The sequence below is a fragment of the Caloenas nicobarica genome, chromosome 5, assembly GCF_036013445.1.
Source record: "Caloenas nicobarica isolate bCalNic1 chromosome 5, bCalNic1.hap1, whole genome shotgun sequence".
Taxonomy (NCBI): Eukaryota; Metazoa; Chordata; class Aves; order Columbiformes; family Columbidae; genus Caloenas; species Caloenas nicobarica.
In genome coordinates, this window is record NC_088249.1 from 6,878,637 (window position 1) to 6,906,083 (window position 27,447).

The window sequence follows — 27,447 nt, forward strand, 5'->3', positions numbered from 1 at the left end:
TAAGAAGGGCAAAAGTTAGTGTAAGGACATGGAACACATTACAATAAATTACTGCATGTTAGACACAAAATTAGTGGAATAAACATACCGAAAATACACACACACATGAATTTTTTGGCGCTATAAAAGATCACTACACAGTATTGGGAGAAGTTATTCAATATTCCCAAAGATTTTGACCCAAAAAAGGGAATAGCAAGTGAACAGAAAAGGCGTTTGCCACTGAACTGTTTTCAGACAATAAAGATCACAAACGCAGGTGGTACCAGAGATGTCCCCAGTGGGGAAAGGGCAAAGACAGTTCTGCTCGGGGCGGGCAGAAGGAAGTGAGAAAATAGAAGAGCTTAAGCAGGATCACAGTTTCAACCTATTTTAAATCTACAGCCCTACTTTAACCTGGCAAGGCTTGCTTAAATGTGCTAATGAGAAGAAATGGATCTGAAGAGGCAATAAAATAAATTCCGGATTTTGGTAAAAACAGTGAAAAAACATACAGCACAGTACTCTTAGGAAGGAAAAATTATAAAGCATAATGTCTTTATGCAAAATTATAATGAATTAAAAATAATAATTCATTTAAAAGTTTTACTACTTAAAAAAAAAAACTGATTGAGATGGGACTTCACACCCAAGAAAAGCCAATGAAGCGCCAGTGCTCCAGTCTGGATCATATCTGAATTTCACTGGTCTGCATCATTACCTTTAACCAAGACTTTTGAAAAAATATTATGATAGTCTGTGATTTTGAGAAAGGAAAACAAAAAATAACTCAATCAGACTTGTTTCTACTAAAATGAGAGCAATTTTTCAGTTACTTAGAAATAATAAAAGCAGTGAATCTTAAAGAGTTTGTATAAGTTTTTATTTGATTTTTATCTCATTTTTCTCAAACCAAGAAAGAATAACATCTTTAAAGGCTGTCATTTTTATGCTGCGTTCCTCACAAGATATTAACTCAAAAGAACACCAAAAAATAAAAATATTCCGATTAAAAGCATGCATTAATTTTCAAAGCCCAATTTGAGACATTCTGGATGTTTACTCAGCACTGTGAAGTCTTCAGGACTAGTTCCCACCAAGTCCACTTGTATTTTGAGTCATCGTCCATTCAGTGAATCGCGCCCCAGTGTCTCAGGCTGAGCAGTAAAAAGCCCAAGCAGTTCTGAACTAGCAGAGTATCACCCAACATATACAGAGCAGAGGAAACAACAAAGTCTGATTCCTCCGAGGAAAGATCCAACTTGTCTAACTCAAAGACCCGCTTTTCTTCCCAAATTCTTTCCTGCCTTTCCTACAGACTTGCAAAGCTGCTGAAATGAGGAAAGCTGGGGATCTTACAGTCACACATAGTCTGACCTAAATGAAAGAGTCCCTAAGACTGCCTAACGAAGCAGCCCTCTGTGAAGTACGTCCGGTAACTTGCGTTCAACTAAAATATAACTTTTCTAAGAGCTATGACTCTCGATTTGGAAGCACGCAAACAGAGAACTTAACATCACTTTAAGTGCTCCTGGCAGGTCCTATTTTTCCTCATTATTAAACGCATGCCTAATTTCTGGCTTTAGTCGGCAGCATTAGTTCTTCTTGTATTTGGCCAGTCTTTTCTGCCCATATAACCCTGTGGCCATATCTGCACTCAAGCTTTTTGATAAACTATTCAAAGAGATTTTTTAATTATATTGGATAAGGCATTTTCTCAGGGTCTTCAAACATTTAATGGCTCTACATCTCTCTCATTCTCCTATAGCTTCTTCAAGTAAGGCAAGTCCCAGGCCCTGTGATCCATCCTAGTCTTGATCTTACCAGAGCCACGAAGACAAGTGACATTGATGCCTCTGTGACAACTAAGAGGAAACAAATCATCCCCATCTGCTCTGTGAGGATGACACACGCACACTGCAGTTAATGACAGATGCTAAATGCCTGATCATTCTTAATTATGATAACCCTATCTAGCTGCTGCACACAAAATAATCTTCTGCCATCTCAGAACTCTGCCAAATTTGGGCTGGTATTCACGGACAAAGCAAGAGGCTAATCCAGGCCACAAAAAACACCCTGATGAACAGCAAGGGACCACTAGAGAAGTTCTAAAGGAAACACTTCGCATGGCCAAAAGCAAACTATTTCAGAAATATTTTTTTTAGAAATTCTACAAGAAAATTTATGAAACTGTGTACCGAAATTTTAGCCATGTTATTGTATAATGTAGTAACAAACAAAATAGTAAGCAAACAGCAAAGAACACAGTTACGAAAACTGAAAACCCCTTCCTATCAGAAGCAGAACTAGTAGCCAAGCTAGATCAACACAGACCCTGTGAAAAAGCTCTTGCTATTTCTTCACCTCACTTTAAAAGAGAAAAGCATTTTTACTTTCAGATACGTTGCAGAAATCTCCCAGGTTTTAGTTAAACTTGCCTACAACCAAATTATCATTTCTGGAACAATTAGACCATAGAAAACTGCATTTTCCATTTAGATTCAACCACAAGATTCTTGTTCTTTTTAATATTATTTTGCAGCTCTATGTGAAGTATGGGTGACACATAATGAAACTATTTTTTCTTCTCCAGTTTCTACAGCACCTGCTAGAAGCTTTAGGCACACAAAATTAAACCTATTCCAAAGGTACCCTGTTTCCCCAAAAATAAGCCCTACCCCAAAGATAAGCCCTAGCATGATTTTTTCAGGATTTTTGAGTATGCTTGAAATATAAGCACTACTCAAAAAATAAGCCCTAGTTACTGCTCATTAAAAATGCAATTTAAATAGTGTCCAGGCAGCTATGCATGTGAAAAGCAAGCATCTTTTGGAGCAAAAATTAATACCAACCCTGTCTTATTTTTGGGAAAACAGGGTACAAAACATTAATCACCTCTTGACTTTTTTCCAGGTTAACTATCAAATGTGTTATATCAACATGTGTACAAAACTTGACTTCTGAAGCATAAATATCTCCCCTGATGTTAACTATTTAATGACCCAGCAGAGAGATCCTGTAATCAACTCTCCCCATGGAACTGGTCATAAAGGGAACCGCACTTAGAAATGAATTAGAAGTTCATACTCCCCACTTAAATTAACTACCCCGGTCCTGAGCAATGGCTTCCTTGGGACTTTTCTTCATGTTTAGTCACACAGCACAACAGCTTCACCCAACTTTTTTATCTCCCTTCTCCACCCGCCAAAAGGGAAAACAAACCAGAACTGCTGTGGTAGCTGATTTCATGTGTCCCACGCAACATCCGGCAGGTCAGAAATGATACAGCTAAAGAATGTTTACAGTGCAGCTCGGCGACAAGGCGAGAAACCGGGCAGGGCAGCTCGCAGGACCATCCAACCTGCCCAGGAGGCTGGCGCGGGGATGAGGAAGGTGCAGATGAAGGAATCTTCCCCAGGTTCCAGTATAAGTTGGGGAATGACCTATTGGAGAGCAGTGTAGGGGAAAGGGACCTGGGGGACCTGGGGGACAGCAGGATGACCATGAGCCAGCACTGTGCCCTTGTGGCCAAGAAGGCCAATGGCATCCTGGGGTGGATTAGAAGAGGGGTGGTTAGTAGGTCGAGAGAGGTTCTCCTTCCCCTCTACTCTGCCCTGGTGAGACCTCATCTGGAACATTGTGTCAGTTCTGGGCCCCTCAGTTCCAGAAGGACAGGGAACTGCTGGAGAGAGTCCAGCGCAGGGCCACGAAGATGATGAAGGGAGTGGAGCATCTCCCTTATGAGGAAAGGCTGAGGGAGCTGGGGCTCTTGAGCTAGGAGAAGAGGAGACTGAGGGGTGACCTCATCAATGTTTATAAATATATAAAGGGTGAGTGTCACGAGGATGGAACCAGGCTCTTCTCGGTGACGACCAATGACAGGACAAGGGGCAATGGGTACAAACTGGAACACAGGAGGTTCCACTTAAATACGAGAAGAAACTTCTTCATGGTGAGGGTGACAGAGCCTGGAACGGGCTGCCCAGGGAAGTTGTGGAGTCTCCTTCTCTGGAGACATTCAAACCTGCCTGGACGCCTTCCTGTGTAACCTCATCTGGGTGTTCCTGCTCCGGCGGGGGGATTGGACTGGGTGATCTCTCAAAGTCCCTTCCAGTCCCTAAAATTTCGTGATTCTGTGTGATTCTGTGATTTTGGGGAATCCACACAGGTCTGCACCCAGGAAAAATTCAGGCCCAGTCCCACCACTTTGCTTCTGGCCTCCTCACAGTGCTCTCAACGGCTGCAGCGCAAAATAAACCCTTCAGGTGAATTTTCACAGCTTAAAAAAGCATTAATAGCAGCAGATACACTGAGCTTCCTCAAAACTTCAGAAGACAACACTCGACAGCTTTCAGCTTAACTTACATCATCAGAAACGGTATTACTTCCTTTGAAAATGAAAGTCAAAATGTTGCCTAAACTGATAGAATTTACCAAAACAAACTGTAAGACAGGTGGGAAGAGAAAGAAGGGCTTGGGGGGGTTGGAATTTTTTTCCCCTCACATCAACACCAGCAAAATATTTGTCGCTAAACTCTGCTTTTTTTTTAATTCAACATGAACAGCAAATTTTATCCAGCCATGAAGTACATTTTTAAACCAAAACTCCTCTGTTGTATTTTTCTCAGCGATTCTTCTAGTCATTAAATGCTTTTTAGGCAAACCTACTGAACAGCTGCTTAATATTTTCAAGTAGTTTTGGTCCAGGTAGCATCTGCCAACCTCTTAGCTACATTTAGTATCCTCCCACAGTTGAAGCCTAACAGACTTCTCTATTGAGACTTAAATCAGCAGCCTCTTTGTCTCCATGCAACTGCTCTTTTGCTGAAAATGGTACGGCAGCACAGAAAGCACAATATGAATTTAAGCAGTGAAGCTGGTAGAAAACTTCTCGTTGTCTAGAAGGAAAAAACAATGCAAATTTCTACTTATTTCCTCACTGGAAAAAACACAACGCAGGCCTGTCCTCCCTGCAGCCACATGGACGCAATCGCAATGGCACATGCAGGTGCAAAATAGACACTTCAGTGCTCAGATTCACTTGCTGCCCCTGATAACTGGTTTCCATCCCTTCCAGGGATGGATCAGCTGGAACTGTTCCTAAGGGCAAGGAGCAGACAAGAACCGTGCTGCTTTTCATGGTATCTTTTTGTTCTAGAAAGGAAAACTCTGCTTCCCTGCAATTTACATCTCCTTGCAGGATTCTCAGAAGTTTTACAACTATAGAATGCTGAAATTCCACGCTAACTTTTTTCCTTCTGTTTAGTAATATAAGATTGTGGGGGTTTCAGCGTTACGCATGGTCCTAACTGTGTGTAAGAAAAACAAACATTAGGGCAGATGCACTAGATTTACTTAATATTACTGATCTTCATCTTCTGAAATACAAAACAAGGAATATTTGTGTTTAACTGCAATACTGGCTTCACCAACAAGAAACTGCTGTGCAAGTTTTCCAGTTAACACGATCCCTACCTCATCCCCCAAACCCAAAGACCTCGTACGATCAGATTATTTGTCACTGGGTGAAATGAGAAATCCATTGTCCCCTCACAAGTGCTACCTAATACCTTAGTGTTAGACAAACACAGAAACCTGACCTTTGACAACTTGTTTTATTTAATAAACTTCAACTGCTGTCAGTTACCAAAACATACAGAAGCAACAGCAATGACTTGCATCTAACACCTCGATCCTAATCTAATAAAATACTCTACCTGAAATATATACACAAAAATAGCGGGTTTAAATACAGTTTGTCTGGAGTTAATTAAAAAAAAACCTTCTGAAATGTTGATGGCTGATTGTTGATGACTGGTCTTTCGTTATTCTCCTACTTGAAAAATGCGGCTTATCGAGTCCATCAAAATAGACACCCCCAAACAGCACCACTAATTTCGTTAAAGGGTCACATCTTCCCTATTAATACATGTAGGCTACAGGCATTTTTTTTGCAAAAGTTTCTCTCCCACATTATTCCAATGAAGCAATCACCACAGCAGCTCGCTGTGCAATCCTTACCAAAACCAGCAAACCAAATTGTCAAAAACACAACTAAGCCATGCCAGGACATTCTTATTCTTCCACGAACACACTTCTAAACACGCGTGTGCACGGACACACACCCTCCTCTTGAACCCACGGCTGAATTTGTTCCAGGTTATTTCATCCACTCAATCTCAAGTGCTCAGCACTAAGAAACACACACTCTGGTTTCTACCTTAGTCATGTATACCAAGGTAAACATTTTAAGTTCAATTCGACTTCACACAATAACCATAAAGAACCAAAAGAAAATAAATCAATGCCTTTCCCTTAACCCTGTAGGAGATGTTTAAGATTAGCCAGGTGGTAAATTCCATCTTTCGTTTTATCATATTTCCAGATATGAAATACTGTAAACCCTCTGTGTTACTTATGATTTGTTCACTCCACAGGAATGAAAATATGAGTAGTATTTAATTTTCTTAACTGGCCATTTCTTCTGTTATTTGCCAAAATCTATCAACACTGATCTCAGAAATGGATTTAATCTTCCCAAACTTTATACCCTTATATTCTATCTATCACACTATATTCTCCCCTTTTCCAAATATGTAGTTCTGTAGGAGATAAAGTGGATTAAAGACATGTAGAGGATTATAGATTATGTAGTTAGAACAAACACAGGCAAGTATTTCAAATAGCTGACCCTACAGAAAGGAATCACATTCTGTTCTCAAGATGATATACAAAAATAGAAAGCACATTCCACTAGGAAAATATTTACTTAATAATTTATCATTTAAGAACTACTACTGTACAAATTAAAGTACAAAGACAGCATATTGAAATCAATGTGAAGATATATACACAATGATTACGATACAGCTTCAATTTTGATTGTGATTGGATTTACAAAGTTTATTCCAGCATGAACCACACTTCTGTTTTCCCCAGGAGTCCCACGTTTGAAAGCTATTCCAATGTTTCTGGGTAGGAGAGGCTGAGAAACACAGTACTGCTGAGAAGTCTAGAAATAAGTGATAAAAATCTCAAAGTATCCAACTGGAAAGAAATGCCAGCGAGATGCAAGAATCAATTTAGTCCAGACATTAATAACTTCCTTAATGATGTATATGATTAAAATAGCATATAGATAACATCTTCTGAGGATATTAAATAGGGAACTTTGAGTAGCAGTAAAGTCAGAAATAATACAAAGGAACCTAAGAAAATTCCTTACATGGCTAGAAAATAAAGTGAAATTCAATTTGGAAAAACACCAACTAATACATCTGGGGAAAATAATCCCAAATATAGATACTCAATATGGACAAGAAACCTGGGAAACAATAATGCAGAAAAACGGCATTAACCACAAGTGCAACGTGAGCTCAGAATGGGAGGCACTGCCGAGGCAGCCACTGAACCTGGGAATGGGGAAAAGCTGAATTAACTTCCCTTTCACCCGCTTGACTGCTCTCCCAAACGAAGCTCACATGGGTGGGCACTCAATTCAATTCTCTTTGCTGCAGCTCTGGACACGAGATAGGTCCTGTTGCTCGAGACATGTAAAACTCCATGGGCAAAAATATTAGCACGTACTGAACACTTTATCTAAAAAGACCGACTATAATGAAAAAAAGTCTGTGCTTTATTATTGTATATTATGTGGTGTTGTAGAGCTTTTCCATTATATTTGAAGTATCAGGGGTTTTTTAATCCAGAAGTGCAACACTTATCCAAAAACAAATAAACATGAAACTATGTTCATTTCCAAACCATTTGTTTTTTATTGACCATGACATTTTGGCACATTTGGCCACAAGTGGAAAAACTTTGAAGATGTTGGTTCTCAAATGAATTTTTGCTGTAGCGCAATGCCTGTTCCCGCTACGATCAACTGTGCAAAACAAGGGGGCCCAGCAATGTCACGGCCCCAAGCCTGACAGTGTTCAAGGAAAAACTGGACAACATCCTCATACACATTTTGTGAACTGTGGGGTTGTGCTGTGTAGGGACAGGAGTTGGAATTGATGATCCTTGTGGGTCCCTTCCAACTCAGCACATCCTATGATTCTAACGCACTCGTGTCAAATGAGCTCACCTCAGAATCTATTCTGAAGGGTATCTCAACCCTCCTCTGCAAAATCCTTGATTAAGAAAGTTTCTGCAAAAGGAATGACTGTTCCTTACCAAGCAGGAAATAAAAGAACTTGCTTAGAGATACTTCAAAACCTGCTTCTTGCCACTTTTGTTTCTAGATATTATGGCATTCCTGCATCAGGAGAATGCACAGAAAACTTAAGAAAAATGCTTTTACATTTCTAATAGAAATTAGAATCTCTCCAGTTACCTTGCAGCCACTCAGAACCAGCTCAGAAGCATATACAGAAATTCTAGCGATGATTCGGGGCTTGTGGGGTTTATTTTTTCTTTTGTAGAAGGGCTGCTTTGGAGTGGGAATGTCCTCCTCAAGTGTATTAGTTCATAGAATCATAGAATGTCCTGAGTTGGAAGGGACCCACAAGAATCATCGAGTCCAGCTCCTGTCCCTGCACAGGACAACCCCATAGTTCACACCGTGTGTCTGAGGGCCTTGTCCAGTCTCTTCTTGATAGTTGGTAGGATCTGTCCCACTTGAGATTTAGAGATATCTGAACCAAAACTTCAACTTGGCCCCTCTAACCCAAGAAGCAAGGTGCTCCAAATGCTGTTTGCTGAACTTGACTGTGCACATCATGGATGTGGAAGTTTAGAGCCAATGGGCCACTGAAAGAACAGGAAGAGGAACAGACTTGTCCTGGGAAATTCAACACATTTCTCCTGCCTTTGGAATTTCCTCCTATTACAAGGAGACAAAATATTGAGATCACTGACTGTGGTTGTCTTTTTCTTAAAAGGCTGCATCTACTTAATTTATTATTTGGGGCATTTATTTGTTTTTCGTTTTTTCTCCTGAAATTAAGGAAGAGTGAGAAACTTCACTCCATGACCTGAAATCTCACAGTTAATGAAAGGATGGGGTAAACATAACTTCAAGCATTTTGTTCCTTTCTCCCTCCTTGCCAGGACTGCTTTTCACTCATCACAATGAAGCATCTAGAATTTTTCCAGGAGCCTTTTCACTGCTCAGCTTACACCGAATCCACAGTATAGATCCCGTTTGCTCATTTCTCTAATACTAAGCGACTCACTGCAGTTATTTTTACTTGTGGCTAACAAGATTTCATCTGGCAGCTCAGATGATATTCTAAAGCAGTCTACAGCAACGGACACTTTTTTTCTGAGTTTATGGCATCCAAACTATAGGCTAACAACCCCCTTCATGTGCTGTCACTTCCTTGAAGTACATCTACAAAGCCCTGCATCCCAGCCCTCCCATATACCTAAGAGGTCTCCTCCCGTATCTTTGCCATCCCACCTACCCTATGACAATCTCACCGCTTTTCCAAGGGCCCAAACCAGGTGCCAGAACTTTACCCATAATCTCCATCACTTAAAACAGGTAATTCTGGAGCTATTCTTCTCAGAAGGACTAATAACCACTTCTCTCCATCATCCTTTCTAGTCCTAAAAACAAGAACTAGAGTGGCTTTTGATCTTGAGTAAAATACCTGTTAGGGTTTTATGTTAAGGTTTTGCCAAAAGCAGATACAGATTCCCAGTAAGATGCTCTATTAGAGGCAAATCACAGGGGTGGCTATCTTCTCTCTCTCTTGGCCTTGCCTTTTCACCCTTTTTCCACTTTTTAAAGACAAGTAGAAATTTCAGCCACTGCAGTTTCTCACCATTGGTGGGAAAGGAGGTTCTGCTTCTTCTAATAATAAGCAGGAGGGAGAAAAAAGAAAAAAAAAATCAAAACAATCACGAGAGTGCACGGAGAAGAAAGGACAAGGAAGATTATTGCATGAATATCAGAAAGGGAAAAGCGTCTTGCATTAAGGTTTGACTCCTGCAAGAGGCAGGATGGAGCTGGCATGTTCTTCCCAGGGCGGATCTCCATCCTGACAGGTCCAGTCTTGTCTCCAGAAGTGCAGACAAACAACCACTGTCACACACTGATGGAGCTTAAGAAGATGAACAGACCATGTTTTTCTTTATTAAAATAGCCAATTTTATTATAGCGAGATTTTCAATAACCTCTGCAACCCACTCCACCTGGAGTGCTTGTTTTCACATGTGTGAGTGAGTTTTATCACCCTCTTGTGGAAAAATAAGTGAATTGTATCCATCAGAGGTTCCAGGAAGAAGCAGAAAGTGGGACTAAGGAAGGCAGTGATAAAGAACAAGCAAAGAAGAAGAAAGGAGAATTATGGGCTGGGTAGAATAAAGGGACAGTGAAGGAGAACAAAGATGACTAGAAACTCAATACCACCTCAACTTCTTTAAAAAGCTATCCCAAAAATGCTCTTTGAAAACATCAATGATAACAAGCTGCCAAATTTACTCTCCCTTGGTAACACTGACAATATTCAACAAATAAGTTATGTTCTCTACAGCGATTCAAGTACTGTCTCAGTTGTAACTTAAGTCAGAAAACACTTGCTGGATACTTTCTCATTTAAAAACCCTGCATGTAACATCTATGCCCTGCTGCTGGAATGTGAAAGTGCAGAGCACAGGAGCTAAACTTGCAAAGAAAACTAATGGAAGTTTATGCATTCACATTACATCTTACTGGGTAACATAAAAGAAAAATGAGAATATTTAATTCCTCTAAAGTCTGGAATAATCCTTTCCTCAGTTCCTGACTATCCCCAATATCAATTCATAATATGAGAAGTTTAATTTGCAGTAGTCTACAACATAATCCATATGACAACATATTCAAAACCTTAAAAGCAACAGACAAATTTACTGCCACATGCACTTTAAAACTTGAAAATCCAAGTTTGTTACAAGCACGCAAAAACAAAAGAAGCCAAGAAGGTCAGGATAATTAAATTTAAATCATGACACTGCACAGAGGCACAGAAATCCCAAACAAAGGGTCTACTGAGATCAGGTAGAGATCACAATTGTGGTGAAAAAAATTAAGGTATTTCACACAATGTATCCCTAAAACTTCCTGAAGTTCTTCCAGGAGTCCCACAGCAAACCACAGACTAAACCCAACACAAACCACAGTTATCTTAATGACATAACATTTTTTTCTAGTGCTCTTCAAAAGAGTTAGAAACCCATTAAAAAGAACAATTCTAATGACAGATCCTCTTAACCTTATGATAACAGAATACCTAAAGAAACACTTCCCTCCCATTACACAAACCACATTTATACCTAGCCCCTATCCATTATGAAAATCATAAAATGGATCATTATGTAAGTTAAATTTATTTCATTGTTTTAATCAAAATCCAACAGTAAAGCACCTCTCCCGACAACCTACAATTTCAGCTTTACCTTATTCACGAAGGTATCAGACTTTTCTGAATAAAAATTACTGTATCTAAGTACTTCAGCACTATCTCCAACCGGGGAGTCAAGCCCTAAAATTAATACTTTTACCAGTAGATACACATACTTATATTCATCATCCCTGAGATACCACAGATAATTTACTTTAGCTTCTGCAAAATACTCATCAAGTAAGAAAGGTTAAGTCTGTGACTGATGTTTTGTAGCAGATACACCTTTTTAAATCCTTAAAAATCTTCAAAAAACCCTAATTACACACAAAGTTTTATAATCAAAATACCAAACTGCTTGCCTCCACCTTTCTTATAACTTGTTCGGTTCTGAAGTCCAAGATGAAGTTATCAGAACAAGCTCGTCAGATCAGGGAACACAAGAAGCTACTGTTACACAAGACCTAGCAATATGTCCACTGATGTTCAACAGACTTTACAGCAATCTGATATTCTATTTCTTCTTTTGGGAAGCCATCCAGAGAGGATCCCTTTCTCTTTCTTACCTTCTGACCAGTTAACCAGGTACATCAACCCTGTTATACTCCGTCCCTTCTCTGCCCCAGACTCTTGCAGATGCTGGGGAAAGGACCATCCACTTTACATGCAAGGAAAACTACCACAGTTAAGAGGCTATCATGCAGATCAGAAAAGAAAAAACAATGGTAACATTAATAAAGGGCATAAATGCTAAATAATGATTTTTATATAAAATTTTTATTAATAAAAACATCATAAGATGTTAAAGTGTATTAAAATATTTTTTTTCTATTACATACTTCTTTTCAAGCCATGCAACTTAATATAACAGAGTTAATATCAGACACACTGTGACTTAAAAAATAAACTTTCTACAGGAGATTGAAAAATCACAGAATCATAGAATCACTCTGGTTGGAAGAGACCCTCAAGATCATCGAGTCCAACCATAACCTAACTGTAGCACTAACCCATGTCCCTAAGAGTCTTGTCTAAACACCTTTCAAACCCCTCCAGGGATGGTGACTCCACCACTTCCCTGGGCAGCCTGTTCCAATGCCCGACAACCCTTTTCAGGAAGAAATTTTTCCTCATATCCAATCTAAACCTCCCCTGGTGCAACTTGAGGCCATTTCCTCTCGTCCTGTCACTTGTTACTTGGGACAAGAGATCAACCCCCTCCATGCTCCAACCCTCCTTTCAGGCAGTTGCAGACAGCGATCAGGTCTCCCCTCAGCCTCCTGTTCTCCAGGCCAAACAGCCTCAGTTCCCTCAGCCGCTGCCCATCAAGACTTGTGCTCCAGACCCTTCACCAGCCTCATCACCCTCCTCTGAACTCTCTCCATACATTGTTATATGAAATATATCTAAGAATATATACATTTTCAAAGTTAGACACATGTTACTATTGATTAGAAAGGCCTGCCAGTGAGAAACCTTCCATTATAATAAATCGTTATTACTCCTGATCAAAACTGTAGCTTGACTTGAAGACTTTGCTCAAAACAGAAAATTTTTTCAATCAACTGCAATAACTAAGTGCATAAAAGCATTTTACACCAGTTCTTTGGACAGCTGCCTTATCTTTTCAAAATGCTTGATGAAGATCCTCAGGCAGCAATTTTTCTTCACTTTTTTTTTTTCTTAAAGGAGAAAACCACACACACAGAAGCTACCAACCCTACGTAAAACTTGACCACCATTTCAGTTCTGCTGAATTAACTGTTTCAGAGGACGCAAGGATCAAGCACATCACTGAAATTAGGAGGCAAAACGTTTTTCACAATGTGGTTTACGCTCTGGCCCCCCAGACATGTCTCAGCACAAATGCGACGCTGTGCATGGCGGTGGATCCGCGGGAACTTCTCGAAGAAGATCTGCCACCAAAAAAACCCTCAAGTAATTGCACCTGCAAAGAAGACTGACACAAACAACCAGCGAGATTGCAAACTAAAATAAGACTGCAGTATTTTTCTAACAGATTTTGCTTAATCTTTGATAAAGTAACGTGTGCCCCTTTGCTGATATTTGTGAATTAAGACAGCTACCACAATTACACAGTCACACCACTAACCCATAAATGCCCAACCCTACCAAAAGTCCCTCAACTCAGAGAATCCTCTTGTCTGCTGCTTCTAAGGATTTTTGCCTGATTGAGCCAAAGAAACAGTAATAACTTGAATGAAAAAACTGTAGGTGAAAGGAAGTTACCCTGACTCTAAAAATAGTTTTGTGTCCTCCTCCCACTCCCCAGAAACCATAAATGAAAGTGCTTTTCTCAGGGAGGCAGTAGCTTGAAATGGATCAACACGAAGGGACTGTTTCTGTACTATAAACCTTTACCGATGAGCAGTACTGGTATCCCACTGTAAGTATTGCATTTTAAAAACAAACCAGGAATTTAAATAAGCTCAAAACCTGGAATTTCTATATGACATTAAATATGCAACTTATTTATATACACAGATGTATATTATAAACATTTAATATACACAAACACAGGTTTTATAAGTACACATATAATTCCAGAGATATGGAAAATGCACCTTTCACAAGAGTAAAGCTCCATATTGTAATCAGTTTTAAAGGCAGCACTATACTTCAACAATCGTGTATGCTGTACAGAAATAATCGCATGGCTAGACCAGAATTTATATTTGTCAAAGGTACTTTGGAAAGGAATATAAAGGAGGTACTTATTACAGAAACAGGAGGTTCTATTACAGACCCATAGGGTTACACTTGGACACAGAAAAGAAAATTCTAATATTATTAGAGAAATAAATAATACTGGGAAACATATTACAGAGGCATATTGTAGAAACACAGACTGAAAACAAAAGTTTCTGACGATAGTAAAGTCTAAACATTCCTGCAGAAAATTATCAAGATTTTAGACTCAGTCTTGTGAAGGGTACAGAAATATGTTTTACAGTGATTACAAGTTACTTCACTTTAAAAATAAATCAAACAAAAAGAAAAGGAGGAGGTGGGAATAATCACCACTTAACACTTCCAGAAGATCAACTGAGAGATTGAGGGAGTACAACAATTATACTGAAGGCTTCAGGTTAGAAAACAGAACAAAACAAAACACAACAAACAAGGAAATGCCACCAGTGTGGCTATAGGAAAATCACCAGACCTAAAGAGACTTAGAAATAAAAGACAACAGAAACATTAGAAGCTCAGGGCTAAGCTGACGGCATTTCTCTCCAACTCCAGTTTCACTAACACACTGTTAAGGAGGTTTTCTTTTCCTGTCACCTGAACTTCAAGTCAGCACTTCTACACGTGCCCATTTCATACAAATACAGCCCTACAAAATCACATTCCATGTTTGCAAGACAATAACAAGAGGGAGAAAATTCAAGAAGATAGGATGTAATCAGTATACGGTCTTTTCTAAACACCATTTAAAAAATCATTTTTAGAAACAACCAGGAACCTTTGAGATTATGATGCTGAAAAAAATTTGGAAGAAAAGATATATTCAAAAAACAACTGCCAAGAGCACAGGAGAAAGTGAAGAAATTAATGACGTATGAGAAGAACTCCATCCATCTTAAGAAAAAACAATAAAAATAAATAGGCTGAGTCCTTCTCCCTTTTGGGGTTGTGGCCCTTTTCCTCAATCTTACACAGAGATCGCCCATCATGTCCTGATTTATTTCAAGCAGAATGGGCACAAAATTCCCAGTAGTAGTTCCGGGGCTGATGCTGGATCCACCATTGATTATGTACAGCACAAACTAAGTTACGGGTTTCTTACACACAATGAATCACGAGTCCTGGAATCTATTTCCAATGATGGAAATACAGCAAAATTCTATTTTGAGAAGTCATAACTACTATGACCCTAAATTCCTGTTTATAAATTCGGGTAAAGTGTTTAACTTAGGTGTATTATTAAAAGTTTCTTGATATCTATAAAGCATTCCAAATTTCACGAACAGAGAGTAGCACAGAAAAGACAAGGACTTAACCCCCACGGAAGCGAACAGAAAATAAAAGCTCTATCTTTCTTCTTCTACCACTCAAATCATACCTACTTCCCATATGTACAATTCTGAAGGCAGTATCCATAAGTCTGGAAAAAACAGACTTTTCTATGATAAAGAATATTTTTTTAAAAAAATGAAAGTAACTGTATTTGAAAAAGAATGTGCACATCTAGCAGTTCTCAGTCAAAAATCTTTCGGAGCTGGTAGGATTTTTTACCATTTCGGAAGTTCAGCATTTGACCTATAGATAGGATTCATAAGAAAAGCTTACAATAAAATCTCAACTATAGGGAAATAATATAATGATCAAAAGCAAATAGCAAGTAAAAAGATATTTTCTCTTTCTGACTATGCAACGCTCTTTTGTTGCCACTACAGCAATTCTTTAATGCCATGGAAACTATCTGATAAATGTACTAGAAGCTCAATAAATTTCATAATATTGAGGTAGAAAAGCAATTGGTATTGTTGACAGAGAACTTCTGTTCTGAGCGCCTATTTTAAGGCAGAAAAATTATCTAAAAATAAAAATCATACTTTGGGCTGTTTTCAATCAAAATATACAGTAGTTTTAGAAAATGTGAAAGTGAACTACACTAATTGTATTAGATCATTGGAAAATGTTCGAAAATGATGGGGAAAAAAATAGGCACATCTTGAAATTACAAAAATGGGATATATCGATTTAAAATTTAACAGTCTTACTTTTGGATGGTTTGCTTTACCTACCATGCATTTTTAATGAGGGTGAGGGGGATGGGAGGAATACTGTGAATTACATGCAAGTTTTCTGTCCAGTTTCTCAAGATCCTAAACACGTATTCATAAAGCATATGATCTGCTTTATCATCTATACGTATGTCGTCATACTCTGGACACTCCCCCACCATTACAGATACCAGCAGAAAACACAAAGGAACTCCCCTTTCCCCTTTTACAGGTAATACTGAAATTGCTCTGTTTTCACGTGTCCACTGCTAAAATATATTTTTTTTTTCCAACCCATTGCTCTCTAACATCACACTCCTACCGATCTACCTCTAGAGACTTCTACGTAAAAAGAGTCTCTATACAAAATGAAAGTAAAATAAACTTCCAATAAATAATACACCTACCCAATGCACACACAATATTATCTTCCTCTACAAAACAAGCGTGATTTGAGGCGTAGCACAAACTGGGTTAACAAACTTGGGTTGGGTTTAAGTCGGGGTTCCACAGAGGTGGAACTACTCACTCCCAAAAGAGGGCCCTTCACCAGGACTGCTCTGCCACAAACCAGTTATTGGGGGGACCTGCCAGCCTGGATGATACCCATGGCCTCTTTAAAAATAAAGCCAAAATCAAAAGCCAGAGTGCACTGCAGGAGACACCAGGCAAGAGCAAAATGTTGAAAAATGTATGTGAGATTGAAACGTAAGAGTACACATATTGGAAATGCTATCACAACTCCCATATGCACTGTTCGTCCCATTCCTCTACACTTGAAACAAAGGGGAAAAAGCTGGTTTAAAAGTGTTATATTGGACATTAGTCATACTAAAAAAAAGATAACTCCCAATTAGATTTAGTCACAACGCGACAAATAAAAATATAATTAAATTACTAGAAAAGTTAAGCGTTTACTGTAGGCAAACAGAGCAGCTTTTTGGCTTGTGGATTTTGAAAGCCTAAACTCAACCCAACAGAGCCTCAGAAGGCACATCTTATTTTCTAAATACATTACATGTTTGTTTACAAAAAGATACAACACACACACTTTTGTTAATTAAAAAAAAAATAAAAACCAAAACCAACCAACAGTAAAAATTTAATTTCTCCATACTTTTTTTTTTCCTGGAATAAGCAATACTGAAAATTTCAGTTCTTATTACATTTCCTAAATGGTTGGTTATTCTTCAGACTTGTACATTGCATAAAAACATACTGTGTCTTCTACTTTTATTTCCTGAAACATTTTTATTACCAAATGAACAACGACGACGCTGACTTATCTGTTTTTGCAAAACAGGCATGTATGTTCACAGAAGGCAACAGCCTGCATTAAACCACTACCAAAACAAGCCATTTCACTAGATCTGACTCTGCCCCTGGGGAAAGGAATGAGAGCAGATAAGATGTGACAGATGTGTAGTCACGTCACTTAATACACTACTGGAAGGTGCTCAAATCATTATGGTGACAGGCATAGTATAAAAACTTGCAAAGAACGGACTAAGCATTTATCTAGTTTTCTGCATACACAATTCTTGTCATCAAAGAAGATACTGAAGCCCATAAAAGTGCTATTGGAGAGAAGACAGTCTGCAAATGTCAATATGCCATATAGTTATTAACAGCAACAACAAAAAAGGGGGCACAGCATCTATGTATTTGTCAACAAAGCCCCTCCATTGTGAATATGAAATAAGTTTAAGGTTCAATCTGAGGTCTGTCCTCTAAAAATTTCCTGTACTGAAATATTTCTGGAGGGGTTTAATTAAATTTGAAATTTACCCAAAACAAAAACTTGAAATAAACTTAACAACTGTAGATCTCCAAACTGATCCTATTTTTCTGAGACTTTAAAAAGTTATTTTGCTGAAATCTCTGTTTTTGTTTGAAAGACACAAACAATAAAGATAAAATTGGAAATAATATGGTTACTGGACTGAAGCAACAAGACTAGTCAGTCACTTGTTTGAAGATAACTGTAAACCTAAGAGTTTAAAAGATTTTCAGGCAATTGGTCAATAAAAGTACAAAAAATGCAGAAGAAAATTGTTCCCTCACTTCTTTCAAGTTTAATAATACTGAACATTAAAAATATTAATGTAGGTCAATATTATTTCCAAACAGTAGCATGATTTTTAACTGGTAATGTCCCTTCAGCAGGGACCAACACCACTGCTGTTTAAGAACGATTCTTGGGCCTAAATCCTGCAAATTAATCTGCACAGGTAGATCTCTGTGCCTCTGGGAATCCGCATTAAGTCAAAGAGGGAAAACTAACTCACAGGATCAGATTCTTAATTTGAAGCTGGACCACTGTAACTCATTATGACACTAATCATAAATGTCTCACCAACACTCTCTGCTCCCCATCTGTTTGTTTTATCTTATTATAGTTTTATATCTCAATCCATGGGACAAGCTGCAGTAGTCAAATTAAGCACCTGCGTATGCCTGTGTTTCTGTAAGACCAGGTCCTCAGGCAAAGGCAAGGTTTTTTCTTATGCCTGTGCTCAAGCCTAGTTTATTCCCTGAATGGGACTAAACAATAGAATAATTGTAACATAAATGTCTTCATTTATGCAAATACAAATCTCAGTGTTTTCCACTAATCTAGCTATTTAAACCAAAGGACAAACTCCATTCACCTTCTGAAGTGTATTTTTAAAGGAAATGATCTGCCCATCAAAAATGACCTGCAGAAGTATAAAACTGAGCTTTAACATTATTTTAACAGAGCATTTGCTTCTTTATCATACTGTAACAAAACAGAAGGGAAAAGTCATAAAATAATACTCATCGTGGGCTACAAAGTCATATCCACTGGCAACAACAGACCCTAAATTGAGACATGGTGAAGGGGGGGAGCATTCTGGTACAGCACAGAATCACAGAATGGCTTGGGTTGGAAGGGACCGTCAAAGCTCATCCAGTCCACCCCCTGCCATGAGCGGAGACATCGTCACCCAGATCGGGTTGCTCAGAGCCCCGTCCAGCCTGGCCTGGGATGTCTCCAGGGACTGGGCAACCTGGGCCAGTGTTTCACCATCCTCAGTGTCAAAAATTTCTTATGTCTAGCCTGAATCATCACTCCTGGCCTCCTGCTCCTCTACTCTCCTCTATGCTTCCCAGTCGGTCACTGTCAGGCACGACGCAGTCCGGCAAGATGGACCTTGCTCTTGACCCTGCATGGCCATTTGTGCATTCTTACAGGAATCCCACAGAAATAAGCCCCAAATCCTTTAATGACAACTCCACTAGAACTAATCCCAGAATCCTGGTTTTAATTAAGATATATATTGTGTGCAATTTTTTTTGCAACTTCTCTATTCCTATGAAGAAGCAGATTTAAGAACTAAAGTGCAATTACACATTTATTACATATTTCAGTACTCTGATTAACAAATCTGTCAAACAGGTAGAGGAAGGAATGTTGGAAATATACTTGTCCACAAAGCACAAATGGCACAGACATAACATTACATCTATTAAACTTGCTATTTTCCAGAATTATCAGCACCAACCATGCTTGTTTTCACCACTTGTAACAAAAAAGAAAAATGGCAACGGAAGAAATTCACAAAACCAAATAAACCATTTGAGAACTCAGTGTAAAAGAAACCCTTCTGGAAGACGATTCCCTCTTCCTCATCAGACAGACATAATTCTACGAGGTGCTTTTGGCCCCTGGATTTGTACTGAAATTCAGTGACAACTGGGATTTAGGGGAAGCATTCAAGATATTACAGAAATATTGGCATCTATTCCAGAGTAGTATGCTGGATCATAATTTTCTTTCCTAAATTAGAGGTTAAATCTGCCAGCAGAAACTCAACCGGAGCTTGGAAACGCAGGCTCTCAAAACAGTAGTGTCTTGCCTAAGACCTGATTGGCACCATCTCTCCTCTTGAGAGGCTGCAGCTCGTGGGACCTCTCGATTTCAAAACCCAGCAGAAGGCAGGAGCTGGGAGTTACCCATTCACAAATGCCATGGGAGAGGGTCCCACCTCCCCACTAATAACTTGCCACACGGCATTCAAAATATGCCTGTGGGCTGCATTTGGCACCACTGTCACAGGTTTGCAGATCCACATGTTACAAGGCAAGACTCTAAAAACCAGTTTCCCTCTGCCCTTATCAAAATTATTGTTCACCTAGGTCAACTGTTGAAGATTCAGAAACTAAAATACTCACACATAGTCTGAGTGCCTTGAAAATTCAAGTCACAGTGCGGGTCAACATCAGCATTTAAAACTTTCAAAAGTATTGCAAACAAGTACCACACCCTCAAGTCACAGATAAAGTATTTTGCAGAGCTTAAACACATACATTTCTGGTCTGAAACATTTCTCATTGCTGGCAAAATTTCCCTCTAATTTCTGGCAACAGAATACTTTGAGTTTAGAAGTCAGCTGCAGAGTCAAATTGTATTATTTATCAAACATCATCCTTGATCTTACCTTTTAGCAGAGGCAGAGGAGTTAACTCGATAGGCTTGCCCTGAGACCTAAACTGGGAGGAGCTTTGTGACCTCTTCTGTCTGGCTTTTCTGACGGACTTCCGAGAAAATCCGTCTACTTTATCCACTGATGGAGGAGTAGTTGGTGCTGAGGACATATCCCTACTGAAGGAAAACAAGTGTTACAAACATATTCCAAATGGGTGCGATGTATAAAGATTAATCTAAATTTTCAAAAAATCTTCCTCTTTCAGCACCACTCTCCTGCTGACACCTCACCCAGACAGACTGTTAAGAGAGCTAAACCAGCAACCTATGTACAAATTGTATGGAATAAACTTAATCGAACAGTGTAATAATTCTTCTTGGTCACTTTTATATCTGTGTATCCAATTTGCCAAAAATCCTGCAACACGAAAAATTCAGACCTAATGCTGACATCATTATGTCAACAGAATTTCATACACCTGTATGTACACTTGACATAGGATTGTAGCCTTAGACCATATGTTCTTTGGGACAGTAAGTAATTTCAAGTCATCCTGCAAGGCACCAGGCAAGCTAAAGAATGGGTATGCAAAAAGCTACAAGTGTTTTTTTGGCATTAAAGTCATCAATATGCATAGGACAAAAAAAAATAGGACGGAGAAAAATTCAGTTTATTTGCCACACCTAAATAAAAGATTTTATAGATATGTAAGGAAGTACAGCAAAAAAGTATTGCTATGCTTCACCATTTCACTAAAACTGACGAAGTTTACATATGACTTCTTTATTCTCTATTTTAGAATACTCGGTTATTTTCTTGTGATTCTCCTTACACATAGTTATTCCACATTCTGGCATTTCTGTAAGAATAGCAGTGTGGCAGCCATAAATGTTCTAAGGGCACAAGCCAGACAAGGTTTGCAGGGAAGAGGCAGAGAGCCAAAAAAGGTTTCTGCAAGCCAAAGTTTGTTTGTTTCCCAACTTTATCAGCTGGTCTAAGAAACAGACATTGCTTCTTCCTATAACACTTGCCTTGGTTATACTCCTGTAGCTGACTCCATACTACTAAGAAATACCAAAAGGAAACATTTAAACAGTAAATTAATCCATCCAGCGATCGTATTTACCAGCCTTGTCCTGTCTGTTAAAGGCCCATCACATCTTAGTGAAATACATGAGTAATACTTCAGGGAAACGAGATAAGAGGAATTTAGGCCTACGTATTTCTAGCAGCTCTGTGTACAGTTAACTTCGCCAGCGTGTGCACCTCTACGGAAATCAACAGAAGTATCTGCATTAATAACACGATCAGCAACAAAAGCAGCTCTGTTGATTCAGGAAGGCCACACGCTCGTGCAAAGTTAAGCATCGGCATAAGCATTTGCAGGATCAGGGTCTTAGAACATGTCCTTGGAAAGCATTACTCATCCTCAATGTCTGTTGACTTCGATTACCAAAGCGACCGGTATGCTAAAAGAAGTTGATTCCACAGTATATACAACACTTTTGACTACTTGTTTTATTAAAATATTTGGTTACTCATCTGCCTCATAAATTATTAAATCCATTAAAACATATTATTTGCGTTTGTCTTTTGTAAGACAAGCTTTAGAAAGTATGACTTATTGCAAAAGTGTAAAGAAGTTCCAAAAGATAAGAGCTGTTTAATACAAAATTATATATATATGCACTAAATCTATCAAAAATGGAAGTATAAACTCCATAGCTTCTTCGAGAGAGAGCATGTGCAGCACCCAGAAGCTGTACTGTGTAGCTGGCATTACAATAATGAAAAAATCTTATTCCATCTTTTTGATTTCTCCTGAGGTATTCTGTCACTACCAACGTATGTTTTCTAAATATAATATACTCTGAGCAACACGAACCTGTACCTTAAGCTGGGTTGTTTATCATCTGGGGGAAGGACAAAAATGCATCACCAGAGCATTCAGGCCCCAGCCAAGATTAATAAATTAAAAAGTCAGATAAACTGAAATAGAATGGCCTGTAGTTTATCAACCCACTTCTAAGATTTCAACAGTCCACCAAAAACATACAAACATAAAGTTACCTGTTACATAAACCAAATTCTGGAAATACAGGCAAAAATACATTTGTAAAACCTGAATAGGTTGGCCCTATTTTCATTTCATCAAAAAGAATCCCCTCCTCATCACGTGCATCATTAAAGTGTAACCATTTCTGCACATTTGCACACTCTCTCAAAATTAAATTAGCAAAAAAAGAAAAAAAAATAAAACAAAAAAATGGACAGGGACTAAAGTAGATCACTTAAACTGCAGGATCATTGTGTCAGCAAGAAGCTTTACTGACACTTCTCTGCTGTAAATTTAGTAACAGTTTCCCTAACCTGCTTTATAAATTATTAAAATCTAATTCTAATTCAACAAGACTACATCCAGCCTAACAACCTTACAGTAAACACTGATCTTTTTTTCATCTCTCCAAATGAACATTCGCTCCCCCGAATACACTATCACGGGGCGGGAGGTGGGGGAAGCAAGAGATTATTTATTGTGTGCGAGGGGGAACGCTGCAAACCCAAGCCACGGCTTCTCGTTCCTTTCAGCAGGGGATCTGGTTTTATTCCCCAAGTATTTTGGTAAATACGAAGCCACGCACATCAGATCTGCTGGTTCCCGGGGCGGGGTTGGGGGGGCGAGCAGACGTGAAAATACCGACGGATCTCACCGGGGAAGGAGCCAGCGGCTCGCTCCCCGCCCGGGGAAGCTGAGATGCAATTAGCTGCCTCCCGCCTGCTGCTCTCGGCTGTCATTTCCAGAAGGGAGCCGCGGAGCACCGCAGCTGGAACATGTCCTCCCCGCAGCCCCTCACCGCCCCCCCCGCCCGCCTCGGCCCGCCCGCGCCTCCTCCCCGCACCGCCGCCGCCTCGCCGCTCCCCCGCGGAGCGACGGAGGGAGGGATGGAGTTACCTTGACCCTCCTGGTAGAGAAGCCGGAGACGGGAGGGAGGCGGCGACGGCCTGAGCCGGGCTTGGCGGAGCGCGGCCGATGCCTGGCGGCGGCGGCCCGAGTGTGGTACGCGCCGGGCTCGGTCCGTGCCGCGGCGGCGGCGCAGGAGCCTGTAGGCCTCGGCGGCGTTGGCGGCCTCCCCAGCGCAGGGCGGCGTTGGCGGCGGGTTCAGGAGCGGGCGGCTGCTCGGGCTCCGCTCAGTCCCATGCACTCGGCGCGGCCCCCTGCCTGCGATGGCTGCTGCCGCACTCACATTCCCGGCGGAGCCCTGCGGAGGGGCCCTGAGGAGGTGTGGGGGGGGGAACGCGGGGGGAGCCGAGTGCGGGCCGAGCCGAGGGGGAGCGGCGGGCGCGGTGCGGGCGGCCGCGGGGGGCAGGCCGGGCGGGCGGCGCGGCGGTGCTGCGAGGGGAGGGAAGGCCTCTTCCGCCGGCGGCTGGCTCAGGTGACAGGAGGGGTCCCGGTGGGCGTCGGGGTCGCGCTCCGGTTCGCTCCTATTGTCACTCTCAGCGGGCTCCGGCCATGGCACTCACTCACACACACTCACTCACAACCGAGCGTGCTGCCACCGCCCCGCGGCCCGCCCCCCGCGCCCGCCCACTGGAGCTGCCGCCGGGACGCGCCGCCTCATTGGCGCCCGCCGCCGCCGCCGGGACAGCCGGGAAAGGGGAGCGCTGCCGGGGGAGGAGGTGGAGCCGGAGCTGGTCGGGGCTGCGCGCAGCAGCGGTGGCTGCCGGCTCGTCGCCGCCATCGCTTTTCCCGTCCCTCTGCGGGGCGGAGGCGGGCGGGCGAGCGCCGGCCGCCGCCAGAGCGAGGCCCGTCGGCTGAGGTAAAAAACCCGGCAGTGCTGAGGTAAAACCCCGCTAACACTGAGGTAGAACCCTGCCGATGCTGAGGTAAAGTCCGTGTCCCGCCGCACCGGGCCCTCTCAGCGGGGCCCAGCGCCCCCTTCCCGGGGAGGGCAGCGGGCGGGAGGGGCCTCGGGGCCGGCCTGGCTGTGCCCGGGGCCGGCCTGGCTGTGCCCGGGGCCGCCGGGGGGACCGAACCGCGCCGGGCACGGCCCGCGGGCTCCTCGCCTTGTAACGAGAGCCCCAAAGCAGTGGCTGACTTAGCGGCGACAGGGCTTCTGCAGCCCTGCACACCTTACACATGGGTTGCTTTAGCAGTCTATGATTGCTGTCTGAATCCTTTTGCCTTTTCTTTTTTTTCTAATATATATATGTATCAGGCAGCACAACGAGTGCTTGGAAATAGTATTGTTAAATATCATAATCCTTGTTTAAATGTATTTACATGATGTACTGGTGGTTGTTTTTTGGTTTGTTTTCCCAAAATATTATTATTATGCTTATTATGTTTGAATATAACATCCACTCTTTCCCCAGTATTTCTGACAGAAAAAAATAAAGCCTCATATGAACAGCTCTTCTCCTGTGTTGACATGACCAAAACCTGCTGAGGTACTGTCACTTTTTTAGGAAATGAGTTCAAGGGCAGTTTGAGAGCTGGTTGCTCTGACGAGTCAGCCATGTCCCCTGTTTGTGCAGGTAGCAAAGCACCTGAACCCTCTGGACATCACTAATCCTACGAAGGATACCTGGTTTTTGTCCCACTGAGTTTACTCTCCAGATATGCAAGTATGTTGGTATAATGGGGGAAATGGGACTGTGAGAGACTTGATTTAGAGCCATTTAAGATGTTGTGAAAATTCTTTCAAAATTACTAATTTTCAGCATGGTAAGTTCACTGGTCCAGCTCACATTGAGGAACAGGAACACTCTAGTTAAAATAAGAGCTCACTGCTACTGAAGTATAATTATAATGGACATTTTTGCCTCTCGTCTATCAGTATGCCTCTTGCATATCGTAAGAAATATGTCTCCCCTAAATTTTTCTATCTATAGACTAAGCAATTGCACTTCATTTCAATCCTTCCTTGTGTGTCATAGTTTTAAACCTCTCAAGATGCTCATTTCTTCTCCCTGTGTTGTCTCAAAATCATTCGTATCTTTCTGGAACTGCAGCACCCAAGACTGGCCACAGTACTACAATTAAGACCTCAACAACTCCATCATCTGCTGTCCTGCCTGTCACAGACTACATTCCTCTTTACACATGCCAATAGGAATATTTATGAGTCCGTATGATCTATTCACAATTTTGCTGAACTGTTTTACCTCCACATCTGTTTCTGCTGACCTACCAAGCCAGTTATTTCTCCCTCAAGTAGACAGTAATGCTACTTGAGAAATTATTTACTGCAACTGCCCTGATGTTATCCCTTCACTTTATTGCTGGACAGATGGACAATTAAACAGTCAAGACATCTCTTGAAGTAAAACTCAGCATGATTTTAAGTCAGAAAGCTGCAGAGTTTGTCATCCTTTGTAAATCAATTGCATTTCTCAGAAGAGTTGTATTTAAAAAACAAAACTTAACTAAGATTGAACTGTGCCATAGTTACAGCATGGTTGTGTAACTTTAAATTTAGAAGGGAAACTAGTACATATTTGTAAGTTTTTAAACCTTTAAATTCACTTAAGCCAAACCAACTGAAATAATCTAAATGCAAGCAAGGGTTGATAACAGAGAATGTAGATCGGGGGGGGTTATACCAATGGATGCTAAAATTGGGCAAAACCGGCGTAACTTGCAGGTGCACGTTTTGCTTTGTTATATGTACTTAATTCTGTTAGTTGTGTTTGTCAGTGACATACTTTAATACTCAGATTTGTTTGCTCTCCTGTGTGCTGCTTTTGATCTGGATGGAGCAGTGCAATGAGCAGCTCATGGAGTGGTTGCTGGAATACTCTGCAGAAGAGTCTAGCACAGTCTGATGGCCAGACTGGCTTTTTAGGTGCAGCTGAGCATGTCATTTTACGTGGTTGTGCTTTGGTCTTCCCAGTATGAAATTAAATCTGTCTTTGTAAAACACTAGAAATCTAAAACTGAAGCATGCGATGCAGGTATTTATTAAAATAACTGCCACAGAAGGGATAAAAATGAAGACTCCTGTCCAGGTCCGTTATCCTGTGCACACAGGGGTTTTCTGTCTTTCGTTCTGTCTTTGTGTAATAGCTGTAAAATTAGTCCTTCAGTATAGCTGAACAAACTGGTAAATAAAGCATCCAGCTAGTTCATTTCTTATATGAAAAATGCATCATGTGGTATGTTTTGTCCGTTTTGATTGTGTAAAGCGTTTTTATGATGTGTTTTACATCGGGTGATGTTTGTATGGTAACAATTCAAGAAAAATACAGGTTTTATCAGTCAATAAACAGAAACTTACCTTCTCTTTATCACTTGGCCCACAGAGTTTACAGCGTTGGCTTGCCTTTTATTTCTAGGTTGCTTTCTTCTTTCTACTTTGGTCAGTATTGTCTCCATCTGTAGGGAGATTTAAGACCACAACATAAGATAAGAATGTAAAACTGCTAGTATTTTAAAGGGGCACTATTACTTGTCCCTCTCCTGTTCTCTGTTTAGTGTGTATTTTGCAAAAAATTACTACTTTAAAAATGATTACATGAATTCCAAACAAAGATGGGGAAGAAATAATACAGGTGTTTTACATAGAGTTGTATCTGTGTATAATTGTGTATGTGTTTGTATAGATACATCTATATAATATCAATTTGCAAGAATAAAAATTAACTGTCATCAAAGTTCACATGACCAACATCTCACAGTGTGTAGGCATATATATATATTCATGTGTTCAATACCTGCAACCCCTCCTGAAGACCTACAGGCAATGAGTTCTTTTGATCAGCTATCAAAAGCAGAAGACAATCCTGCCCTTTTTAAAAGTTACACTGCCTTACTGTCCTACAAAAGGGATTTTTAAAAATACCTTTTAAAGGAATTTTCAGCACCAGCTTGTCACCAGTTAGGCAGTGTCCTTATTAGCACCCGAACAGTCAGAACAGCAGTCAAGAGTC

General features: G+C 40.6%; 1 protein-coding gene and 1 long non-coding RNA gene across 4 annotated transcripts in view; one reads left to right on the plus strand and one right to left on the minus strand.

Moving 5' to 3' along the window:
* PPP2R5E (protein phosphatase 2 regulatory subunit B'epsilon) overlaps nt 1-24,081 on the minus strand; it is a 79,659-nt gene extending 55,578 nt beyond the window's left edge. For 2 of the 3 annotated variants that reach the window (XM_065635170.1, XM_065635168.1), the window contains exons 1-2: nt 23,471-24,081; nt 20,530-20,693 (exon numbers count right to left, since the gene is read on the minus strand). In XM_065635170.1, the coding sequence (XP_065491242.1) occupies nt 20,530-20,686 (157 nt within the window). In that variant the 5' untranslated portion in view covers nt 20,687-20,693; nt 23,471-24,081. The remainder of the gene's footprint in view (nt 1-20,529; nt 20,694-23,470) is intronic. The other variant, XM_065635169.1, reaches the window with a different exon arrangement.
* A 96-nt stretch (nt 24,082-24,177) lies between these two features.
* On the plus strand, nt 24,178-27,218 carry LOC135988871 (uncharacterized). The gene is made up of 4 exons (XR_010606242.1): nt 24,178-24,402; nt 24,892-24,966; nt 25,054-25,143; nt 25,531-27,218. It is a non-coding gene; the product is annotated as an uncharacterized LOC135988871 (long non-coding RNA).
* The last annotated feature ends 229 nt before the right edge of the window (nt 27,219-27,447 follow it).